Source organism: Dunckerocampus dactyliophorus, chromosome 21, assembly GCF_027744805.1.
Source record: "Dunckerocampus dactyliophorus isolate RoL2022-P2 chromosome 21, RoL_Ddac_1.1, whole genome shotgun sequence".
Taxonomy (NCBI): domain Eukaryota; kingdom Metazoa; phylum Chordata; class Actinopteri; order Syngnathiformes; family Syngnathidae; genus Dunckerocampus; species Dunckerocampus dactyliophorus.
This window is the reverse complement of record NC_072839.1, coordinates 17,012,276-17,032,220: the sequence shown is the minus strand read 5'-3', so window position 1 is coordinate 17,032,220 and position 19,945 is coordinate 17,012,276. Positions and strand designations below refer to the sequence as shown.

The window sequence follows — 19,945 nt, the reverse complement described above, 5'->3', positions numbered from 1 at the left end:
TTCATCTTTTGTTCTAAACGGGGAAATAGCATCCATCCAAACATATCTTCCTAGCAAATGCTTTTGTGTGTCTTTTTTTCAGTGGCAAAAAAAAATAATAATAATGTATGGGACAGAGAAAAGAGGGCTTATAAACTGTCCACTTGCACCGTGGGTATGATTGATTATGTTATTTCTCTAGTTTCTATCCATCTTAATAACATTTTTGGGAGTGGGGGAGGCAGGCGTACATCGCTTGCTGCCTTAAAATAGATGGACGGATGGCGTAGATTACACATGCCTAACATGTGACTACCGAAAAATAGTCAGAGCGGATGTAGACGCGTTCTGCACATGCATAGAACCCAGTTGAACCGAATGCGTGTTTGACAGAGCTACTTGTTGTTGTTCTGCTTTAGCACCTGGGCTGGAGAGTACTTCCTGTGGAGGCTATGTAACATTACTGACAGTGCAGAATGCTACATATCATCACAACGTCTTTCCACAAGTCTTCTGAATGTCTTATATTTGTACTTTACTTCATTTGGCCATTTTATGCTACTTCAAAATGCGTATTTGTGACTAATAATAACCACAAAACAGCATCAGTTATTAACATGATGGAGTGGAGCAGCGAAATTCAAAGTGCAAAGTGGCGAGGGATTAGCGTACAGCTTCCTTAAGCAAGCTCAAGAGCCTCTGCCCATGCCAAGTTACCATGCCATCTAGTGGGCGAAGTTGGAACGACAAGCCACTCAAGCAGCACCGCTATCATGTCATGGGGCGTAAAGTGTCAAACCTAAAAAACAAAACAGAAAATCCTTCCAGTGCCGGGTCAAACGTCATCATGGCGGTGGGCCGCCACAAGTCAATGACAGTGCGGGAAACCCTGCACTTCTTCTCTTTAGATCTCAGCAACTTCTAATAGGCAGCAGAAGGAATGGCTCATACTGTATGTGGTGACGAATCACGCTGTGTCTAAACTGGGGCTGCATGATCATTATCAACCCATAGTTATTGGGTGGATCATGATACCATTCCCATAAATCCAATAACATTCAAACTAGCTCAGATAACTGATCATTTAGAAAAAAACGCTCCACTGAGGCAAGATTACCCGTACTGTGCGGGTCAGCAAATCAAGCGCTCCTTTTTTCTCCTGCTTGTGACGTAACTTCCCCTGAGCTCACTTGTAAACAAGCATTCACTTTAAAAGGAAGACATTTTGTGTGCCAGTTGGACCAAATGCTCCGCAACGAGGGGGGAGAAAAACATCGCGCACACGAAAAACCTTAGCACCTGAAACGCCAGACCTCCGTGGCGTCACACCGTCTGCTCGGAGCGTGTGCCTGAATACAGTGCACCTCCTGCTCAATACTCTGGTTCTCCTGATAGTGATGTGGTGGCAGTGATATCATGATATTTCATTGGAGCAAATCAATCAAATGCTGTGCATAAACTGCAGTTGAGTCCAAATAAAAAGTTATCAGTTATCAGTATCACTTTGGAAGAAAACAAGAAATGGTGCAGTCGGGTCTAGATGAAAGCATGTGAAGTGTCTTTGGTTTGCTTCACATGGCATTCCCAGCCTTTGACACGGTGGGGTGACTGGGGGCTACAGACTGACCCTCCTCTAATATGACCTACTTTCCATTCAAGCCTGCCGCTTTGTTGGCGGCGTGGAGGAGGAGGATCCTGTGCAACAAAGACGTCGAGCTTCAAACAAGCCAACCCCACCTCCAATACGCCACCCCAAAATTGTGACGGGGGAGTTGTCGGTCGGACTGATAATCGATAGAAAGACGTAGAAGTGGCAAAGACAAAGACTGCCTAGCTTCCACGTCCCCGGCGTCTAACAAAGCATCACGTTACCTGCATGTGTTCTGTTGAACTGCTACTGAGCTCGTCCCCAGACTCAGAGTCGTTGTGCAGCTTGCTGAGCCCGTTTCCTGTCAGCTGGCACTGCGGAGGGGTCTTGTTCCGGTCTGGACTTTGGTTGCAGTTGCGCTCGTCTTCGAGCGGAGGCGACTCGGCTCGCGTGCGTGGCAAAGTGGAATTGTTAGCGAGGTGATGGTTGTTGTTGTGAAGAAGCACCAGTTCAGCCACCACCTTGCAGTTCTGGTTGGCGTCCTTGGGCGGAGCCGGCGGTGTGAGGCCGTCCGACGAAGGCGATGGCGTGGAGGAGGGTGACGAGCGGCCAAAGCTGGACATTTCTGGCTGCGGCCTGTTCATGTTCTCATTTGCTGCCCTGCAGATATCGAGAACGGTGGGCTTGGCCCTCAAGGTGGGCTTCTGGGGGGGCATCAGGGCGCGGCGCACCTCCCTGACATACTGGGCTGGCACATAGAAGGCCTTTGTGCCCTCCTCCTTCCTCACCTGCCACCAGTCCTCATTGGTCTTCTTCACCAGCATGTAGGACTCCCCCTGCCGGATGCTCACCATCTTGTCCTTGGCCTTGTACTCGTAGTCGTATTCCACTTGGATGTAGACCTGACCCGGGGCCGCAGGGAGTCCGTCTTTATCAGCCATGGCTGTCAGGAAGCGTTCTTCACTCCGACTCAACCATCCAGGCCTTGAGGGCTCCTCATGTCCAACCAGGGTGGGCTGGGGGGGTGAAAACACATTTTATTCATATCAACGTTTTCTCCCGAATTACACTTTTTTCTTGCTTGTGTTTCCATTTCTGTTGTTTTTTTAAAAAAATATTTTCCAAATATTTCAACATTTATATTTCACTTAATTCTCGTAATATTTTGACTTTATTCTTGTAATAAAGTTTGTTTTTTTGGTTCTTTTTCTTATGAGATGACAACTTTAGAAAAACATGTTTTTTCTTTAATATTTCAGCTTGGATTCCTTTATATTTTACATTTCGTTGATTTAATTTTTTAAATAATGATGAGTTTTTTCCTCATAAGGTTACTATTTTATCTCATAAAATTACACTTTTTTTATTATTTTGACTTTAATCTCTTTATATTTCAACTTTATTGTTGTAAAATTACTGCTGTTTTTTCCCAATTTTGCTAGGGTTTGTTTTGTCCATTTTCGTCTTTAATCGCATTTTTAGAATGTGCCGTGGGCCCCCGGGTTGGACACTCCTGCTTTAGAAATTCAAATGAACGTTTTTTTTTAATGTTGTTTTATGAGAAAGGGAGCGCTCGATTTGCTCACGCTAGCCTGCCTACAGTACAGTGCTCGTTTTTAAATGATTGGTGATATGAGCTATTTTTTACTGTTATCAAACGTATGCGTATGACGTCATAATTCCTCATTTATTGTGCACCCCCACTTCTTACTCACCAAAATCGCACAAAGTGCCACTACTGCAGCATACGCATGCACGCTACACACACGGGCCAAAGGACAAGTCGTCATGCGCCACACACCACAACGGCGGCCGGTAAGCGATACGGCGAAGGATATTCAGCCTGATAAACGATCCCCCCCTGTGTGGAGCACAACATGATCCTACGTACAGACCCCACGTGCGATCCCATGACGACAGACACTCTTTGGCGCTTGCATTCCTGCAATGCCTTCATCCGAAAATAACAGCGTCATCATTTGGCATCATTTCTCGTGAATGAAAAGATTTGTATTTGATATGGTATCAGGTCTTCAATCCACCCAAATAACGACACTACACGACAGATGCAGCTTCCTCCTGCCTAAAATAGCTGCCAGCAAGGCTCCGGCACGTGTAGGCTGCAAGAGCAGGTGCTTTTAGTGGGGCGTGAGAACCTGCCGTTCGCTCTATTGGAGGCCCAACCTCCTGCAGGAGAAAATGCACCCTGAAGCTCAGACTGACAGCCTGGCACCCAGAATAGATCTACGGTGGGGGAGAAGCATCCGTGCTTCCCGTCATTCAAGACAGTGAAGAACATGCACGGTGTTACATAATAAGCGGGCTGTAAACGTGGTGCCGCCTCTTTCAAGGAACGCTGCTGAACAATGAATCACACGCCAGGCGGATCCTGGTGGAACCTCCTTTCATGGCCTCACACACCACAAGCACACCCGGACATAAACAACATCACATTTGGACTGATATGAATAGACGGAGGTCACATTGCCCGTGTGTCCACAGATATCTTTATCTGCTTAGACTGCCAGCAGTCTTCCATCTGACACGGGAGAGGCCAAGACGAAGCTCCCAAGCAGACAACTGGAGGCTTTTTACGTCAAAGCTCATTCTCAGTCTTCTGGGCGTATTCACCAATCGATAAAACCAAATACTTTGCTGGTTTGTTCTAGTCAACGCACCATGAAGCAATGGGGATAAAACACCAACGTGCGACAATGGCAGTGTAACGGAACGTGGGTTCAGACTTTCGGTTCAATTTCCCATCAAAAGTGAGGGACAGGAAGTGTTTATGGCATCTACTCGGTAAACAAATAGAGCCGACCGACCCATTAGGCAGTATAGGCAAACGCTAAGGGCATCAGGAAACGATTCACATTCAGTATCATAGTTTTCCTACTAACTCATAAACTGGACAAGCTCCATTGATTCAAACGTAAAGCAACGTCCAATTCACAGTACTACAAATTATAGCAGGGGGGCCCAAACTTTTTCCACAGGATGAGGGGGGGCCACTTTGATATTTTTCAGTTTTGTTTTTTTTAAGGCTCAAAAACCATTACATATAGGCCTGTCACACCAACAAATTTTGCTGGTCGATAATTGTGCTACAAATTATCGTCAATAATTGATGTTATCGACAACATTTTTTAGACCATTTTTTTCATGAATTACATGCCATAAAACATATGCCATTTAACCATATGGAATGGTTGCATTCCTTTTGCAATGTAGCGAGCGACACTGGCTGCGAGCGCGCACCATTTTGTTTATATTTACATTGCCGGCTGTTGGGACGAGGGCTCTGCTGCACCTCCAGCGGTAGTTTTTTTCCCCAGATGGGAAAACTGAAAAGGATGGTTGTCTTTCAGGTGTGCATAAAAGTTGGTCGTGCCCCCCTTCCTCCTCGTCATTACTTCCGAACAAATGCAACATATGGGTTCGTCTGTGTTCATGTGCTCGCCGTGTTCATTCTGTAATATATATATATAAAAATATTCCCACACTGGGGCTGTCAGTAAAACATGACAAGATTTCTCAATCAGAATGCCTTGGGGGCACTCGGCACTCATAAATACATGTACATTCATTTATCATACAATAAATGAACATTAAAATATAATATATTGCCATGTGCATCCATGTCTGTTTTCCTCATCTGGCGCCTCCAAAAAGGCAGGAAGAGGTTTCACTTGTTTGTTCCAAAGAACAACGGCATGAACGGTGTGAGCCCTTTTCTCAGTCATGCAGTCTCTTTGTCTCGGTGGATGTAGGCGGGGCCGCTAGCATACACACAGAGTGCAGAAGCGTATCGCCTCATGCAGTAATAAAAAAGGACACCCCTGAACTGGAGCAAGTATGGTGTGTGAATATTGTTATTTAGTTTTTGTATGTGCCGCTCCAGCCCTGGTGGAGGGGTGTGCTCATGGGCTTATTGGCATGCTGACCACGCACATTAAGAGAGCTCACTCTTCCGAAGCAGCAGGAAAATGGGTTACAGCAGTAAAGTGTACGACATGCAGAATAACAGTGCAGCCCAGCAACAGGTGAGACAAAGCAAAAGCACCAACGTGCAGCCTTGGCAAGTAAGAAAGCTGGCATGTGTGCCCCACCTCTCACCCTCAGTCAGCTGGGGTAGGCTCCAGCTTCCTGCTATCCTGATTAAGTGGTAGAGAAAATGGCAGGATTGGTACAGCATGTGTTGATACCACATCAGGATCACCACCTGTGCCTTTGTGTGCAGCAAAACGCCCCCAGACCGGGACAGCCTTTGTCCGTGTCCTTCCGTCCCTGAGCAGCATCCACTCCAATGTCTGCTCCTGCTGCTGCATTTCATCACTCTGCAGCTTCTGTGCAACATCATGATGCTCTTATTTGTCACTGGGATCTCCAAAAAGAAGACGAGCAGCTAAGCTGTTCAAACATGGGGGCTGATGGACAAGCGAACGTCCGAGGGGGGTGTAGGTGGTGATGGGGGGCCATGGGGTGGGGCGGCAATGCTGCACAAAGCCATTTAATTCATGTCTTTAGGTAACAAAAGGCACCGAGAAGACATTCCTGGATACCCGGAGGAGGCGAGCGATGGCAGCCGAATAAAGAGCACCCTGAGCGGGCTACAGCAGCCAAGCACACCGCTAGAAAATCTCCCAAAAAACCGGACGTGTTCCGCAAACATCAACGCTTTCTAACCTAATGTTGTCCAACATTTAAAGCCTTCACGCAATTATTATGTGGCCGTTCCTATCTGGGTTTGACGCTTGGACAAAGCACGGCAGGTTGACGGATCAAAAAAAGACAAATAAGACACACAAACGGCGTGCACAGCAACAAAGTAACTCACGATGGCGTCAGGAAAGCTAAAAAAGACAAACACTAACCTTTAAAAACTCTTTATGGACCTGAAAGATGTTTGCCCTCCCGACTCAGTATCGACAGCCCGTAGCTTCCATCAGCATTGTCCTTCTCATCCAGGGTGGGCGGGGAGATTCAAACATCGATATATCGATACCAAATGTGGTGTCGGATTGTTACGAGCGTAATGCGATTGATTTTTTTATCGGTTCTCGTCTTTTTATGGTCACAAATATCATATATTGTATTCATATACAATTTAATTGTTCACAAATACGTTAGTTGATAAAAAATAATATTAGTTGTTTGCCGAGAGTGTTTGACCCGTGTTTTATCGTGATTATAATCAGTATCAAACAATTTAAGCCCAAATCACAAAATTATTCAAATTTAAAATTCAAGTTAAAAAAGCATTGGTATCAGTAATGATATCGCTAATTATGGCTCTGTATTTACTTCACATCGGGTCGATACCATCATTTGCAGTATAGCCCAAACCTAATTAACAATGCATCTTTAGTGGTTTCATGACTTCCGCATTGCATGTTGGCGGGAAATGTATGGTCAGGACCCGGAAATGGTGATCCATTAAACTTGGCTTAAACATTTAACTTGGCTTGGCTCCTTATTTAAATAAAGCCCGCAAAGGAATATAAAGGTTTATTCCGCTGAACACACACACACACAGTTTATTTTATAGTTTCATTATTTTATTTATGGGCTCTTTTCTACTGCTGCGAACGTTATTTTCTTGTATTATAGTTTGGTTTTGTTTTTACTGTCTGCTTCAGCCTTCTGCCATCTAGTGGAGGAGTATGTAATTGTTCTGCTTATAGACGAAGAAAATAGATTATCTCACCGCACACCAATATGGTTGGGAATCGTCAGTACGGTTGCAGGATCACAAGCAAATGGTGTAAAACTGCAAGTAATTGATACGTCCATAGAAATGTCTGACACGTGGCTCCTCCACCCTCTCACACTAGCTTGACTGTTGAGTTCTCCTCCGCTGATTAAACACATTTAAAGTACAAAATGTACGATCGATGAACGGCTGCAATCAGTCGAGGTATAGTCACAACATACAACTGTGGTGCATTCAAAGACTGCTAAACAAACCTGTATTATCACCTGGTCCACTATTTTCAGAGACAACATTTTAATATATAAAACACATTTCATTTTTATTGTTAAAGGTGAAGTATTTGCTTTGCAGGTATTCCTTTATTGATTGCTGATGGATCAGGTGAGGTGCACACCTGTCCATGAGTGCGGTGGAGGAGTGAGGGATGAATCATCACACGAGGTAAGCGTCCTGTGGTTTTTGCAATCACACAACAGCGTCGTGCACAGAATGCCTGATTAGAAATGAACTTTTTATTAGGAATAATAACTGATGAGGACTACAAAAGAACAGCAGACTATTGTCTTCACACTGTGGCAGGCCATGAGGACACGAGACATTTTGTACAATATAAAACAGCAAGGACGCCACCTTCATTGTCTTCCTCAGCGTCAGTGTTTGCTCTTCTTGGACTTTTTGTGGGATCTGTGCGGGGATCTGGACTTGGAGCGAGACTTCTTTGCTGACTTCTTGGGCGTCCTAGAGCGCGACCGCCTGGACCGTTTGGGTGTGCGAGGTGATGACGGAGATCTGGGAGGTTTGAAGAAAGTGACGTTAGCTTCACCAAACAAAGCAAAAGCAACAAGTTGCTGTCAGGCAAGTACCTCTTTGAGGACTTTTTGCTGGAAGATCGAGGAGAGTCTTTGTGAGATGAACGAGTCGACGTGTCTTTAGAGTACGAACGCTCAGACCTCTCCGAGCGAGGAGACGACGAGCGTCCTCGTCGGCTGCTGCTGCGTGTGGGACTAGGGGAGCCGCTGTGACGGCGCTTCCTGTCAAGCGCAGGAGACACATATCTGTCACACAAGACATGAAAACACGTGAAAGACTGCTGGTGGAAGAAGACCAAGACATCCACGTTAACTCACTTGTCTTTTCTGGTGGGCGTGTCTTCCTTCTCCTTCTTCAAATCTTTCAGGCGAGCCTCGACTTTCTCCTTGTCCTTCTTCTCCCTCTCTTTCTCACGCTCCAGCTTCTCCTTCTCTTTCTCCTGCAGGACGCCAGCAGCACGATGGGGAAAAACACTCTGAATAAAACCCGTGAATGTAAAGGTCTCTCCTACCTTCTGCAGTAGTTTGTCTCTGTAATGTTCCACTTGCTCCTGAATGCTCTGGCCAGTCTTCTTGGGCCTCTTCCCTGACTCCAGCTCATCCTGGAACTTCATCACCTTAACCTATTTACCACATTCATGTACAGGACATGGTCACTTAGGGGGTGTACTCTTGTTTTAGACATGAATGTCTGTGTGTTGATGTATTTAGTGGAGACAGTACAGTTCTCCAAGCTATACCCTGATGACTTTGCATTGTATCTCCTCCTGCTGGAGATGGTCAAATGAACCCAAAGCCTCCAAGCTTGTGCCAGACTTCCTGAATCAGCCTGTTTCAAAACCGCCTGTTTGGAGCTTGTGTCGTTATGCAAATGATCACGTGACCGATTACTGTTGGAAGCGTCACAGCACACTTGGTGGCTGTCGTTGCTTTGACAGGTTATTTTGGCGCTAACTTGTGTATACAATAACCACCAAGCTGTTGGCCAATGATGGCTTGTAATGAGAGCATTGGCGGCCTACTGTATGTTTCACTCCAGTTAGTGACATTGATTGCTTTGACTTCACTCTTCCACTTCATGAGGCTTCACAGGAGGCTCCTGTGAGCTTGATGTTTACCTTCTGTTGCTCACCTCTATCTCCCGTAGCTTGGTGCGCTTCTCCTCGTTCATTTTCAAGTCCATGTCATCCCTGACGGAATAACCGGGCGTGTCCACTGAGCGGGGGCTCCTCTCGTCGTCGCTGTTGTCCACGTACCTTCAAACATCAAGCACACTTTTGTTAGCAAGGTGTCCCTCACATGATCTCTGTCTAAATGATCATGAGAAGAGAAAGGTTACTTTTTCGTTTCTTCAGGCTGTTCAAAAGCTTCCCACTTGGAGGTTGTCACAGCTGAGGAGCAAACCAAAAGGTGTTGGGCGAAGCAAGCACAGTTTCAAAGAAAAAAAGATGACAAGATGTCTGACCTTGAGACGCCAGCTCAGACTCATCCACAGCTTCCCACTTGGAGGGCGCCACCTTAAAGGTGGCCTCCTTGGACTGGTCGACTTTTGACGACAACAAATTCAATCATTCTGTTCACTTCTTCAGCCTCACCACCACCATCTTGTCTGCTTTACTCACAGGGAATGCCATCAATGTCTTCCTCTGTCTGCTTAATAGGAACGCCATCCAGGTCGTCCAAGGGCGCCCCGTCGATCGGGGCACCGTCAATGGCCCCCCCGTCGATGGGGACCCCATCCACATCTTCTAGTGGGGAGCCGTCCACATAGTCACCTATTGGAGCGCCATCGATGTCCTCCGTTGGCTCCGCCTACGACGACACAAACACAGCTGTGTTGAGTGCTTCCCACACGTTCCTTTCATTGTGGCGGCCCATCACTTTGACATTTGGACCACCACAGACAGGTTGTTTTTTTTAAAGATATGTCTCTACCTGTTCACTCTCACTCACTAACACATTGTAATGGGACTGCGTGTACAACTCTGTCCACTAGATGGCGTGGTGACATCAGTATAGTGTTACGTTACACTATATACAATGATGTGTACAATAAATCACAACACACTTGCATGGAGCCCAGAAAAGATCACAAATGTTTTGTTAATGGCCCGTGTGTGTTATAAAGGTGCACCACGGCACCAATGAAGCCATCCAACCATTCTGTCCTCATGACGCTTTACCTCGACCGGCGCTGGAACGGGCTCCTTGTCGGCGGCCAAGTTGACGAGACCCAGGAAGATGTTCTGCAGCTTGATGAGGAAAGGGTCGGGATACACGGCCCACTCCTCCCACGCTCGGAAGCACGCCATCACACGTTGCTGCAACCGAGGACACCACACAGCTAAGCGCCGCCGCCCACTTGGTTAAGCCACTTTAGCCGTCGTCTGTCATTCTTGCTCACCTTAAAGTTCTCACTCTGCAGGTGACCTTGGATGGTTTTGTAGGTGGCGTTGAGATCGGAAAAGATCTGACAGAGCTTGTTCTCAAAGCTGTGGACAAGCAAGGACAGACAAAGGCTGAGTGTCTTGTGACAACAAGCAGACTGAGGACAGGGCAAAACTGACTATTTTCTGTAGTAGGACGCGTTGGCTACTTTGGCAGAGGAGTTGTAAAGCACGTCAGACACCAGATACAAGCGAGCAATCTGAAAGCACAAAAAGCGGTCTGTTGAAAACATAGATATACATTGATAGAGATATATTGTTAAGCTGTCTGCTTGCCTTCTTGGGCAGAGGAGTCTTGAGGATGGAAAGAGATTCTGCGACACATTCCACAATCTCTTCAGCAGCTTCAGCGTGATTGAGACAAAACAACATGGCCTCCGCCACGTCGCCCCTCCTGGGGCTCAAAGCGCGCAGCATCTCCTCCAGCTTGTCTCGCTCACTGGATGCAAGCACAGCAGCAAAGGTCAGCTAAGTGTCACCAGAAATGTCGTACATCTTCACTCTTACTCTTCTTTCAAGCAGCCTTTCTTGATGGACTCGTCATCTTCATCCTCCTCCTCATCATCGTCGTACGGACCGTGCAGGTATGGATTGAGAGGAGGTGGGCGCCACAGGGAGCCATTTTTGAACATTCTAAAGTCATCCGTTCGCCATTTGACTGGAGCTTCACCCTGCAAATGTCACCTTGTCCAGTTAACATCAAACTCATTGTCATAGACAACCACAACGTACCCCCACTGGACATCACCTGGATGCTTTTAGGTGAGTGTAAGTACCTTTAAAGGAAAAGGGCACATTTTTCGAATTTTACCCATCATCCACAATCCCTATGTGAGACAGGAACACACATCTTTCTCTTTTCTGTGTGTTCTAAAGACATGAAAACAGATAAAAGAGGCAGCTAACTAATGCGTAATAGAACACACTTATTCTGCCTAGAAAGGCCGCTATTAATAACAGGTACATTCATGATAACTTCCTGGGTGCATTGATTTCACATAGCAACATAGAAAGGAACGCTACACCTAGCGTCAAAAACAAAAACACAGCAGCAGTGGTGGAAGCTAGTCTGTGGTGAAGCTAGTTGCTAGCCGCTGTGGTGTGGTGAGGTGTCACTATGCCAGTAATGTAGTTCTTGGGCGTAACAATGTTAATAACAATAATAATAATGTGGTTCATATGCAGCTCACATGATGGAAATGGAGCCTTGTTTTTCCAGAAGGCTTTATAGGCGGGATAGGTGTGTCCCATTACGTGCACTCTTAACTGCCTCTTTTTGCCTGTTTTTATATCTTTAGAAGGCACGGAAAAGAGGAAGTCGTGTGTTCATGTCTTTGTGGATGACAAAAATTTCCCCAAAAGTGTACTTTTCCTTTAAATGTATTATGGTGTGACAGATCACATACCTGCAGGATGGAGTACAGCTTCCAGCGGTAGTAAACATGCGCTGGACTCTGGTTCTCAAACAGAAACCTATAAGAAGAAGACAAGTAAAACAAACAAAACAAAAAGTCAGCCATAAGCCATCTAAGCTAGCAGCAAAGCTTGCCGAGGCACGGAGACATAGCCGACCTGTACATGGGGTTGTTGATCTCTCGGTTCATGATCATGGCTTCAAACATTGGGCCTTCACGCACCACAAACTCGATCATTCGGTGGATGAGAGAGAGCAAATTCCTACAAGAAAGACACAGTTAAAGCAAACACATTCAGACCGGCTGCACGTCTAACATGCTACAGTTCATTTTATCACGAATGCTTTTCAACTGTTGCGTCTCCAGACAAAATCACTTCCATTGGGACAGGAACTCCACTACATCACCTTCACCGATTCATTGAGGGAAAAAAAATGATTTTCCCAATTCATCAACAAAGGAAATTTTGTGAAATTTCAATCCCGAGTTTAATGGAGGAAGCCTCTAAAGCAGGGTTGCCCAAAAATGCAGCCCAGGGGGCCATTTGCATGTGAGGCGTTGGGCCAGTTAACGTTTTGCCCTTAATGATGTCTGACAATCAGAAGGCAGGCTTCTGGTGGCAGTGTGCCAAAGAAAAGGAAGGGCATCACCATGGAAGTGAAAATTAACATAAAAAGATCGGCAAGCTCAACTGTCACTTCCACTAGTGATGTGCAGACTGATACTGAAATATCCATCCCGATACCAGTTCTTCATGCTGGAAAACTGATTCTCAAATCAAAATATCGATACTTCAATCATTTGATACATTTGTCTGTTGAAATGTGAATTGTGAATGAAGTTTTCATTTTTATATTTTACTTTTTTTTTTTTTTACTGTTCAAAATACCATTTTTACATATTTTATATTTTACCCTGCTATGCAAATACACATCAGGGTTTAACATGAATAAATTAAGGACCTTCAGTTAATTATTAAAGTAATTTTTTCCATTAATATTTAATGAACGTAATTAAATGCCTCATTTTTTTACTGTTGTATATTAGCTTGATTATATTTAAAATCATCAACATACTTCAGAGTTTAAAATAAATAAATTACTTTAATGAATTAAATTATTAATTCATGAATTGATAATAAAATTTACTAGACACATTCAATGAATTTGTAGTATTGAATCGGAATCGCCAATGCCAGCCTGAATTTGACTCCGTATCGGATTGGAAAGCGATGCGAGTGGTATCGCACGACTGGCTACCACCGTAAAGGATAAAGATAATCGGTCAAGGTGTGTTGGTGTGGAGCGTGAGTAGCTTCCTTCAGGTAGGAGTGCTGACTTACAGTAAAAATAAGCTCAGGACTACAAGGAGGCCAACTCCTCATTTTGTTTGCTTTTACAATTCATTTGCTTAATTGTAAACATATTTTGTATAACGACTGAGCACATTGGGTTGCTTCCAACATTTTGGAAACATGCGAAATATGAAAGTGGTGCCCGAGTGGAGGAGGTTTGGACAGCCCTGCTCTGAGGGACGGTTGAATAATTCATCGACTGTGTCGTCAGAAAGGCAACAGTTAAAAAGGGTCATGTGACAGTTATCCCCCCGCCCCCCAACGTGTAAGTACTATTACATGATGTTTGTGTTCCTTGTTGTGTGTTTAATGCTCAGACTCTTCCAAAGACGCACTGACAGGACACGTGTGGACACCAAGTGTCCACACGTGTCCTGCTAGTGTGTCACTATGCTGGGACTGGTGTAGTGTGTAAGGGAGCATCCTCATGTTGTGGGTGAGTGCATGGCTGGAGGTCAATTTGGGAGATAACTAATCAATCAAATCAACACAGATGACAGTTACTTGTATTGGAGCCGATCGTACCAATGGCGGGGTACAAGCCCGTATACTTTCCCAATCCATCCCATGACGCCTTTTTCAGGTCCCTCGCTGCCGCAGACAGTTCAACGTGTGCTGCTCACCAAGGCCAATGTCAAAGGTCATAGCTAGGCTAAGAGTGGCTTGTTTGGCGGGGGCCAGATTGAGTGTGACGCAGGCCAAGAGGGAGGACGGCGGGCGTGAGCAATGATCTGACGGCACAACGCGAGACGTTCAAAGTCAGCGCTAAGCTACCGTGTGGCTACTCTTGTGGGAGTGAGGTGGAATGGTTGTGGGCAAGTGTGACGTTACTTATGGCGTTTATTGTGATGGAGTCGTCTATCGTACAAGGCGGACATGATGGTGTGGCCGCAACCATTGCTCACACACACTGACCAGCCCCCTGCAGCATGCGGTCATCAACTGATCAATAAGCTTCATTATTATTGATATTACTCATTGGATGGGATGCTTTTGTGTTGCTACACCAATTTAGGGAAAAAAGGAAAAAAGCATGTACCTTTCTGTTGGGATAACCACTTTGACTATGGCTTGCGACAGAGTCTGTATATGAAGTCACATCAGATAATAAACATAGAGCGTGAGTATTGTTACAAACAGGTGAAATATCAAATATGCATTTGAAAAGTGCAAAAAAACATGACAGCTCTGACCCTGACCTACAGTACTTCAACTGTGATATTCAGTGCAAGGCTACTGTTTACAATATGCAATAACAACTATGTCTAACACAGTCATGATAAAGGCTAACATTGAACACAACGGATGGTGGCAATACCTTCTCAAAGTCCTCCTTGTTTTTGGGGAGGGGCAGCAGGGGGGCATTGGGATTCTTTAGCCTCTCGCGGGGCTGTGCGTTGAAGGGGAGGCCTGAGGGAGGCGGCGGGAGCGTGTGCTCCATCATGGAAGGAGGGATATAGATGGGGTGTGGTGGAATGGGAACACCTTTGCCCCATCCTAGCTTCATCTCAAAGTTCATGATCATCTTTCCTGCGACAGAACAACAACTATTCAACATATCTGTAGGACACTATGAGTTCCGTGTTAACAGAACCGCAATATTGGCCAATATATACGGAATCTCGCGGAAAGTGACGTAATGTGAATTAAATACTGTATCATTGTGAGGAGAAGGAACATCTGTTTGGGGAAGTATTTCCCCAGCGGATCGCTCAACTGTGGTAGAATCTCATCACAAACACTAACCAGCCCCCCCACCAAAACAAACATGTCAAAACGGCAGACTAAAACACCAGCAAAACTTTAAAAAACCTGGAAACTCCTCTCTTACGCCACGTGAATGGAAGCTAGCTGGGTTAGCTTAGCTAGCTGGGTGTGTGTGTGTGTGTGTTTACTGTGCTGTGTTTTTACCAGCATTTAATGAGGCCCGCAGATGTTGTGCAGGTTCTGAGTCGTGCAGCTCATCTTAGCTGTCAACACACATTCGCAACACACTTGTGGCCTTCAAAATAAGAGCACCATTTGCCACAACTTGTCTCATCGTGTGACCAAAATAAGGTGTCATAAAAACCAAAGTATTAATAATGCAACTGGAATTGCATGTGTGACTACAGCTTGCTGGAGATTTAGTAGCAAAGTGTGCATAGGATGACACCCTGTTAGAAAGGTTAGCCAGGCTACATCCATTCTCAATTACTGGGAAAAACTGGCCAATGATGTATTGCATCAACAAATGTGAAGACTTTTGCATTTAATTCATGGACATTGTATTCACTAACCCAAAAGTCACATGCTCTATGTATTCTATGTAAAATAAGTGGAAAAGGTAGAAAATGGAATTCTAAAAACATGAAAAACCAAAAAAATGAAATTTGCGGGGAAAAAAAAGGGATTTCATATATCTGCTGCTTCTTATTATTTCCAAGCAGACAAGCCTACCATTCAAGTTTTTTAGGGCTCTCTCTGCATCTCTCCTGTTCATGAAGGCCACAAAGCCACAGTTCCTCTCCCGTGCCCTCTCCTCGTCCGTCCTGGGCCACATGATCTTCACGCTGGCTAGCGGTCCATAGCGTCCAAACTCCTGACACAGCATCTCCTCGTTCATCTGCATACCCGCCATGCAGCAGGTGTGTAAATATGTCATTTGTAAAGGAACAACTGTTGGCATTAGACAACGTGTTTCCCATTTCATTTGTGGAGCTGCCACTGTTTTTTTTTTAATTTTAAGATTTGGACATGCTCACCCTCACTTACAATTATAATAGCACTGCCTGTGTGACTTGTGGTTACAACGCTGCACAGTAGATTGCATCATAACCAGTCAAACCGAAGCAAGGTGCTCTTCAATTTGCAAAACACTGAATAGTGTGTTATGGCCGACTATGCAAATTAGACTATGATGCTATGTAGCTCCACCCCCAACACGATGCTGCAGACACGGGTACATTGTTACTTTGGGAAACACTGAAGCAATGTGAGTGCATGGAGGTTACCTGTGGATTGATGTTTCCTAAATACAAGTTAGTGGTGGACGGGTCGCCAACATCGTGCGAGCCGGGTGCGCAGTCATCCAGAACTGCAGAGACAAGACGAGAAGACATTTCCAACTGCAGTCTGCGGAGAAAGACTTGCTCTTTGCCAGAAAATAAAGTAATTCGTCATTTTAACAAAGACATTTACAGCCACTGTATTCAAAGTCTAAATTACCACTGGATGGACGGTTTCTTCGTGAAGAACCATCCGCTAAAAGAAGCAGAGAGGCAGTGTAAATTTTGTTTCAGGGTTCGGTGGTGAGGAGCTGAGCAGTGGCACACAGGTGTGTGTGTGTGTGTGTGTGTGTGTGTGTGTGTGTGTGTGTGCTGTTCCCGGCGACAGGCCGGTTCAGACCTGCTTCAAGTAGTGTGTCTAGTGGCTGTTTTTGGACACTTACATGAACGTCTTCCCTCTGCGCCGCCAAGAGGTTCAAACCGACTAACTCTCCCTTTCAGCTTGTGCCTCTCATCCCTCTCCTCCTGGATCCTGGCAATGCGGTCACAGGTTAGACACAAAGACACACCAAGACAACACTAAATGTAACAGTAACGTACTGTTTAAGTTCCTCCTTGAACAGCTCCAAGTTGCTCTTCTTCTTTTCCTTCTCGTTCCCTTTCTTCACAGGCTGCAGTATGAACAAAACAAGTTTTTAAAAAAAACTAACACCGCACACCAAGTGTTTGCTTTTGTCGCCACCAGCGCACTCACATGTCGTTTGTCCACTGCTATGAACTGAGGTGGACTTTGCAAGGGCAAGATGCTTTTGCTTTGTGCCTCAAAGCGGGACTTGGGCTTGTACAGTTTTCCTCTCTTCTCATCTGCTGCTGCTTCCTCTGAAAGGTATGCAAGGTCCACACAAACGCACATATGGTTGAAACAAACATATCTTTTATGCCTTCTTTCACATGCAAAGGGTGATCTTTTTAATAAATGCTGGACCTTTTGTGGCATTTGCAATTCCACCGCGGACAAAAGCTTTGATTTTTCCCTCCCCGCCTCCTTCAAAAGCGGCAAGAAACTCCTCGTAGATTTCTGCTGCTGCACGCTCGTCCTCCTGAACACACAAATTATACAAACATTTATTAACTCTTATCATATACAGCTGGAAGGAATATTTTTACTTGGCATCTACTGACCTTTTTCTTGATCTCATCTTGCTCTTTTTTGCTTAGGGTCCTCTTTGTAACGGACATTTTTCCTATGCTGAAAGACTTCAGTTTGCTCTCCAGCAGCGCCTGTGGATGTCATATGTGCCAAGAGGCCAAATTTCATTGTCATTATTATTATGCAAAACGTACCAGATGAGTTGACAGCTGTCATTAACTTAATTTATTATAGTCACAGTCTACCACATTGAACAGACAATGGTCACTCGTGTGCAACATTTATTGGCATACTTAACGTAGAGCTGACCTTTTCACCAATTTTTTTAAATTTTATTTTATTTTTTAGCAACATCAGGGTACAATGAGTAAAGGGCCTACGAACCCAGCCCGTGCATGCCGCCGTGCCACCGACAGACTGCGGCCAAGCAACCTTAGCATTGTTAGGCCCAATTACTACGTTTTCCCGCACACACTTATTATGCAGGTATGCTATTCCCAATATGTTAGTGGCTGTATTGCTTGATCATCGGTGGCAAAACTGGTCTTCTGTGCCAAAATGGAATATGACTTTAGGAAGAGAGTAGTTAGCTGTGCTAAGCTAAACTAGCAGACAAGCGAAGGTTGGCTAGTTAGCTTGCTAGCATAGTGGCGTACACACTGTAAGCTGCATATACGTCTCATTTTCACCGCTGTTTTAGTGCATTAATACACACATGGTTCGCATTACACAAATAAGATGGATCTACTGGAAGCAGAAAGCGTAAATTCACCTTAGCGCTAGCTTTATGAGAGCCTCCTGGCGCTCGGTCCGCCATCTTTTGTGGAACTCAAACACAATCGATCACCGATAAATAGATAAGGGAGGGGGGAGAAAGTTGGGCTACATAATCAATCACAGAATCCGCAATAGTCACTTTTTCAGGTTTTAAACCTCAAACATAAATGTCAACATTATTTAACAAAACACTATCGCGTGTCCTGTTTTACGTCGTTTGGGAGGGTTTAAAAAACTGGTGAATATTACGAACAATTTCCATAAAAGTACTAATATAACTTATGTCATATAACCTGCACACACGCCGTATAAGCTCCCATTGCGTTTGTTACATTTAGTTTATTCAATGACGTAGTTATTAAGAGAACAGCTCAGTAATTATAAATGTAGTATATTCACTCTACCAGATGGCGCTCACTCTAAACCGTCAATTTTACAATTGTATTTGGCTGCGTTCCAATGTGTGCACTTCCACTTAGCATTTTGAGTACATAAGTGCGTTCACACTGGAAAGTACGGCGAGGTGCGGTGCGCTGCCAGTACCCGGATGTAACACTTCGTGATGTGTCGGTCGCGAAGGAATCTGCTGTAAGAGCCGGCTTTTTAAAATGAACGACAGGAGCCGGCTCGCGTCGTTTTCAAGCCAATTGAGAGCAGATTAGTTTTTTCCTCGCCTTTTTTCTGTTAACGTGTGACGCCATAGGGGCGTGGCTAAACACACAGCACACGGAGGAGTCTTTGAACGCCAGTCTTCAGTAAACACACAACTGTTACCCGGATGCAGCTTTTTCCTTTTGTTTTGCACTTTTTAATTTATGTTTTGCCGTGTTGTTTGATTGTAACTTGTTAGAAATAAAATGTGTCTTATATTTTATAATATATGTTTTGTAGCTGGTCATTGAGGATTTAAATAGATTCACTTAATTAGTTTTGACGTTATTTATGCTTGACACATAACTTGGTAATAAATTCATTTAAAACAACAAAACAATCTGAGGAGCCACTTGGGAGCCGAAAGAGTCGGCTCTTTTTAGAGACGCAGCCAAAAGAGCCGAAATTTCCATCACTCGGTACACTCAACACTCCCCGTCATTAATCGACACTTACTGCCCTCAATAGTCGCCATCTTGGCTACGTAGTAAAGGGGAGGGACTAACTTGAGTGGTTGCAAGTTATTTTTTTTAATTCCGCCTTTATAAAGAGACAAGAAGAGGAAGCGGATAAATATTACGAGCGTCATTTCCGGTAAGTGCCGATGTCAGTGTGGATTTGGGACAGCGGCACGCTGTCAAAATTCGCGCCCCCAGGAACCAAGTACACACTGTACACCGTATATATTTACATTATTGGCAACAGTGTGTGTGTCCATCAGTTTTATGTAGTATTTGTCGTACACATATCATCTGAAGAGGAGATCTTCAACTGTGTGGGTACTTGCGCTTGCAAAAACATGAGCAAATGTGAAAAACACGGTATTTGGCCCTTTACAAAGCAGTGCAACTGCAAATACTGCAGTCAAGAGTGCTAATGCCGCCATTAAAGAGACGTCAGGTTATGTAATGCATGTACTGGTCACCAGTGGTGATTGATTGCTAATGAAGGTAATGCCAAAGCCTGCTTTAGAGCTCAATAGCTGAGATCTAAGAATTTGCTGTGACTCCATGCTCTCCCTTAATTGCATTAGATCAAGTACAAGAAAGGGTGTAGTCGAACCTAACCTGAAGTG

General features: G+C 44.8%; 3 protein-coding genes across 17 annotated transcripts in view; 1 reads left to right on the top strand and 2 right to left on the bottom strand.

The window, feature by feature from the left end:
- arhgap12b (Rho GTPase activating protein 12b) overlaps positions 1–6,539 on the bottom strand; it is a 41,352-nt gene extending 34,813 nt beyond the window's left edge. For all 6 annotated transcript variants that reach the window (XM_054765169.1, XM_054765170.1, XM_054765172.1 and 3 more), the window contains exons 1-2: positions 6,442–6,539; positions 1,852–2,583 (exon numbers count right to left, since the gene is read on the bottom strand). In XM_054765169.1, coding sequence (XP_054621144.1) covers positions 1,852–2,508 — 657 coding nt within the window. In that variant the 5' untranslated portion in view covers positions 2,509–2,583; positions 6,442–6,539. The remainder of the gene's footprint in view (positions 1–1,851; positions 2,584–6,441) is intronic.
- Positions 6,540–7,772: 1,233 nt separating this feature from the next.
- Positions 7,773–18,353, bottom strand: u2surp (U2 snRNP-associated SURP domain containing). 7 transcript variants are annotated; one of them, XM_054765166.1, is made up of 26 exons: positions 18,215–18,352; positions 17,475–17,573; positions 17,278–17,392; positions 17,047–17,171; positions 16,893–16,963; positions 16,736–16,824; positions 16,513–16,548; positions 16,299–16,381; positions 15,745–15,910; positions 14,624–14,835; positions 14,345–14,388; positions 12,109–12,213; positions 11,943–12,009; positions 11,044–11,207; positions 10,813–10,975; positions 10,657–10,736; positions 10,494–10,581; positions 10,273–10,410; positions 9,712–9,901; positions 9,555–9,635; positions 9,429–9,480; positions 9,222–9,345; positions 8,602–8,712; positions 8,408–8,529; positions 8,144–8,311; positions 7,773–8,069 (listed from the first exon to the last, which is right to left on the bottom strand). In XM_054765166.1, exons 1-26 carry the CDS (start codon positions 18,257–18,259, stop codon positions 7,931–7,933), a joined length of 2,877 nt encoding a protein of 958 aa, XP_054621141.1. In that variant the 5' UTR covers positions 18,260–18,352; the 3' UTR covers positions 7,773–7,930. The 7 variants fall into 7 exon arrangements, with proteins under 7 accessions (XP_054621141.1, XP_054621140.1, XP_054621138.1 ...); XM_054765165.1 differs by having other exon boundaries at positions 8,144–8,335; positions 18,215–18,351; XM_054765163.1 differs by having other exon boundaries at positions 8,408–8,712; positions 18,215–18,353.
- Positions 18,354–19,328: 975 nt separating this feature from the next.
- The window catches only part of trpc1 (transient receptor potential cation channel, subfamily C, member 1), a 52,593-nt gene continuing 51,976 nt past the window's right edge, over positions 19,329–19,945 (top strand). For all 4 annotated transcript variants that reach the window (XM_054764880.1, XM_054764886.1, XM_054764885.1 and 1 more), the window contains exon 1: positions 19,329–19,464. The gene's annotated coding sequence lies outside the window, so the exon portion shown is untranslated. The remainder of the gene's footprint in view (positions 19,465–19,945) is intronic.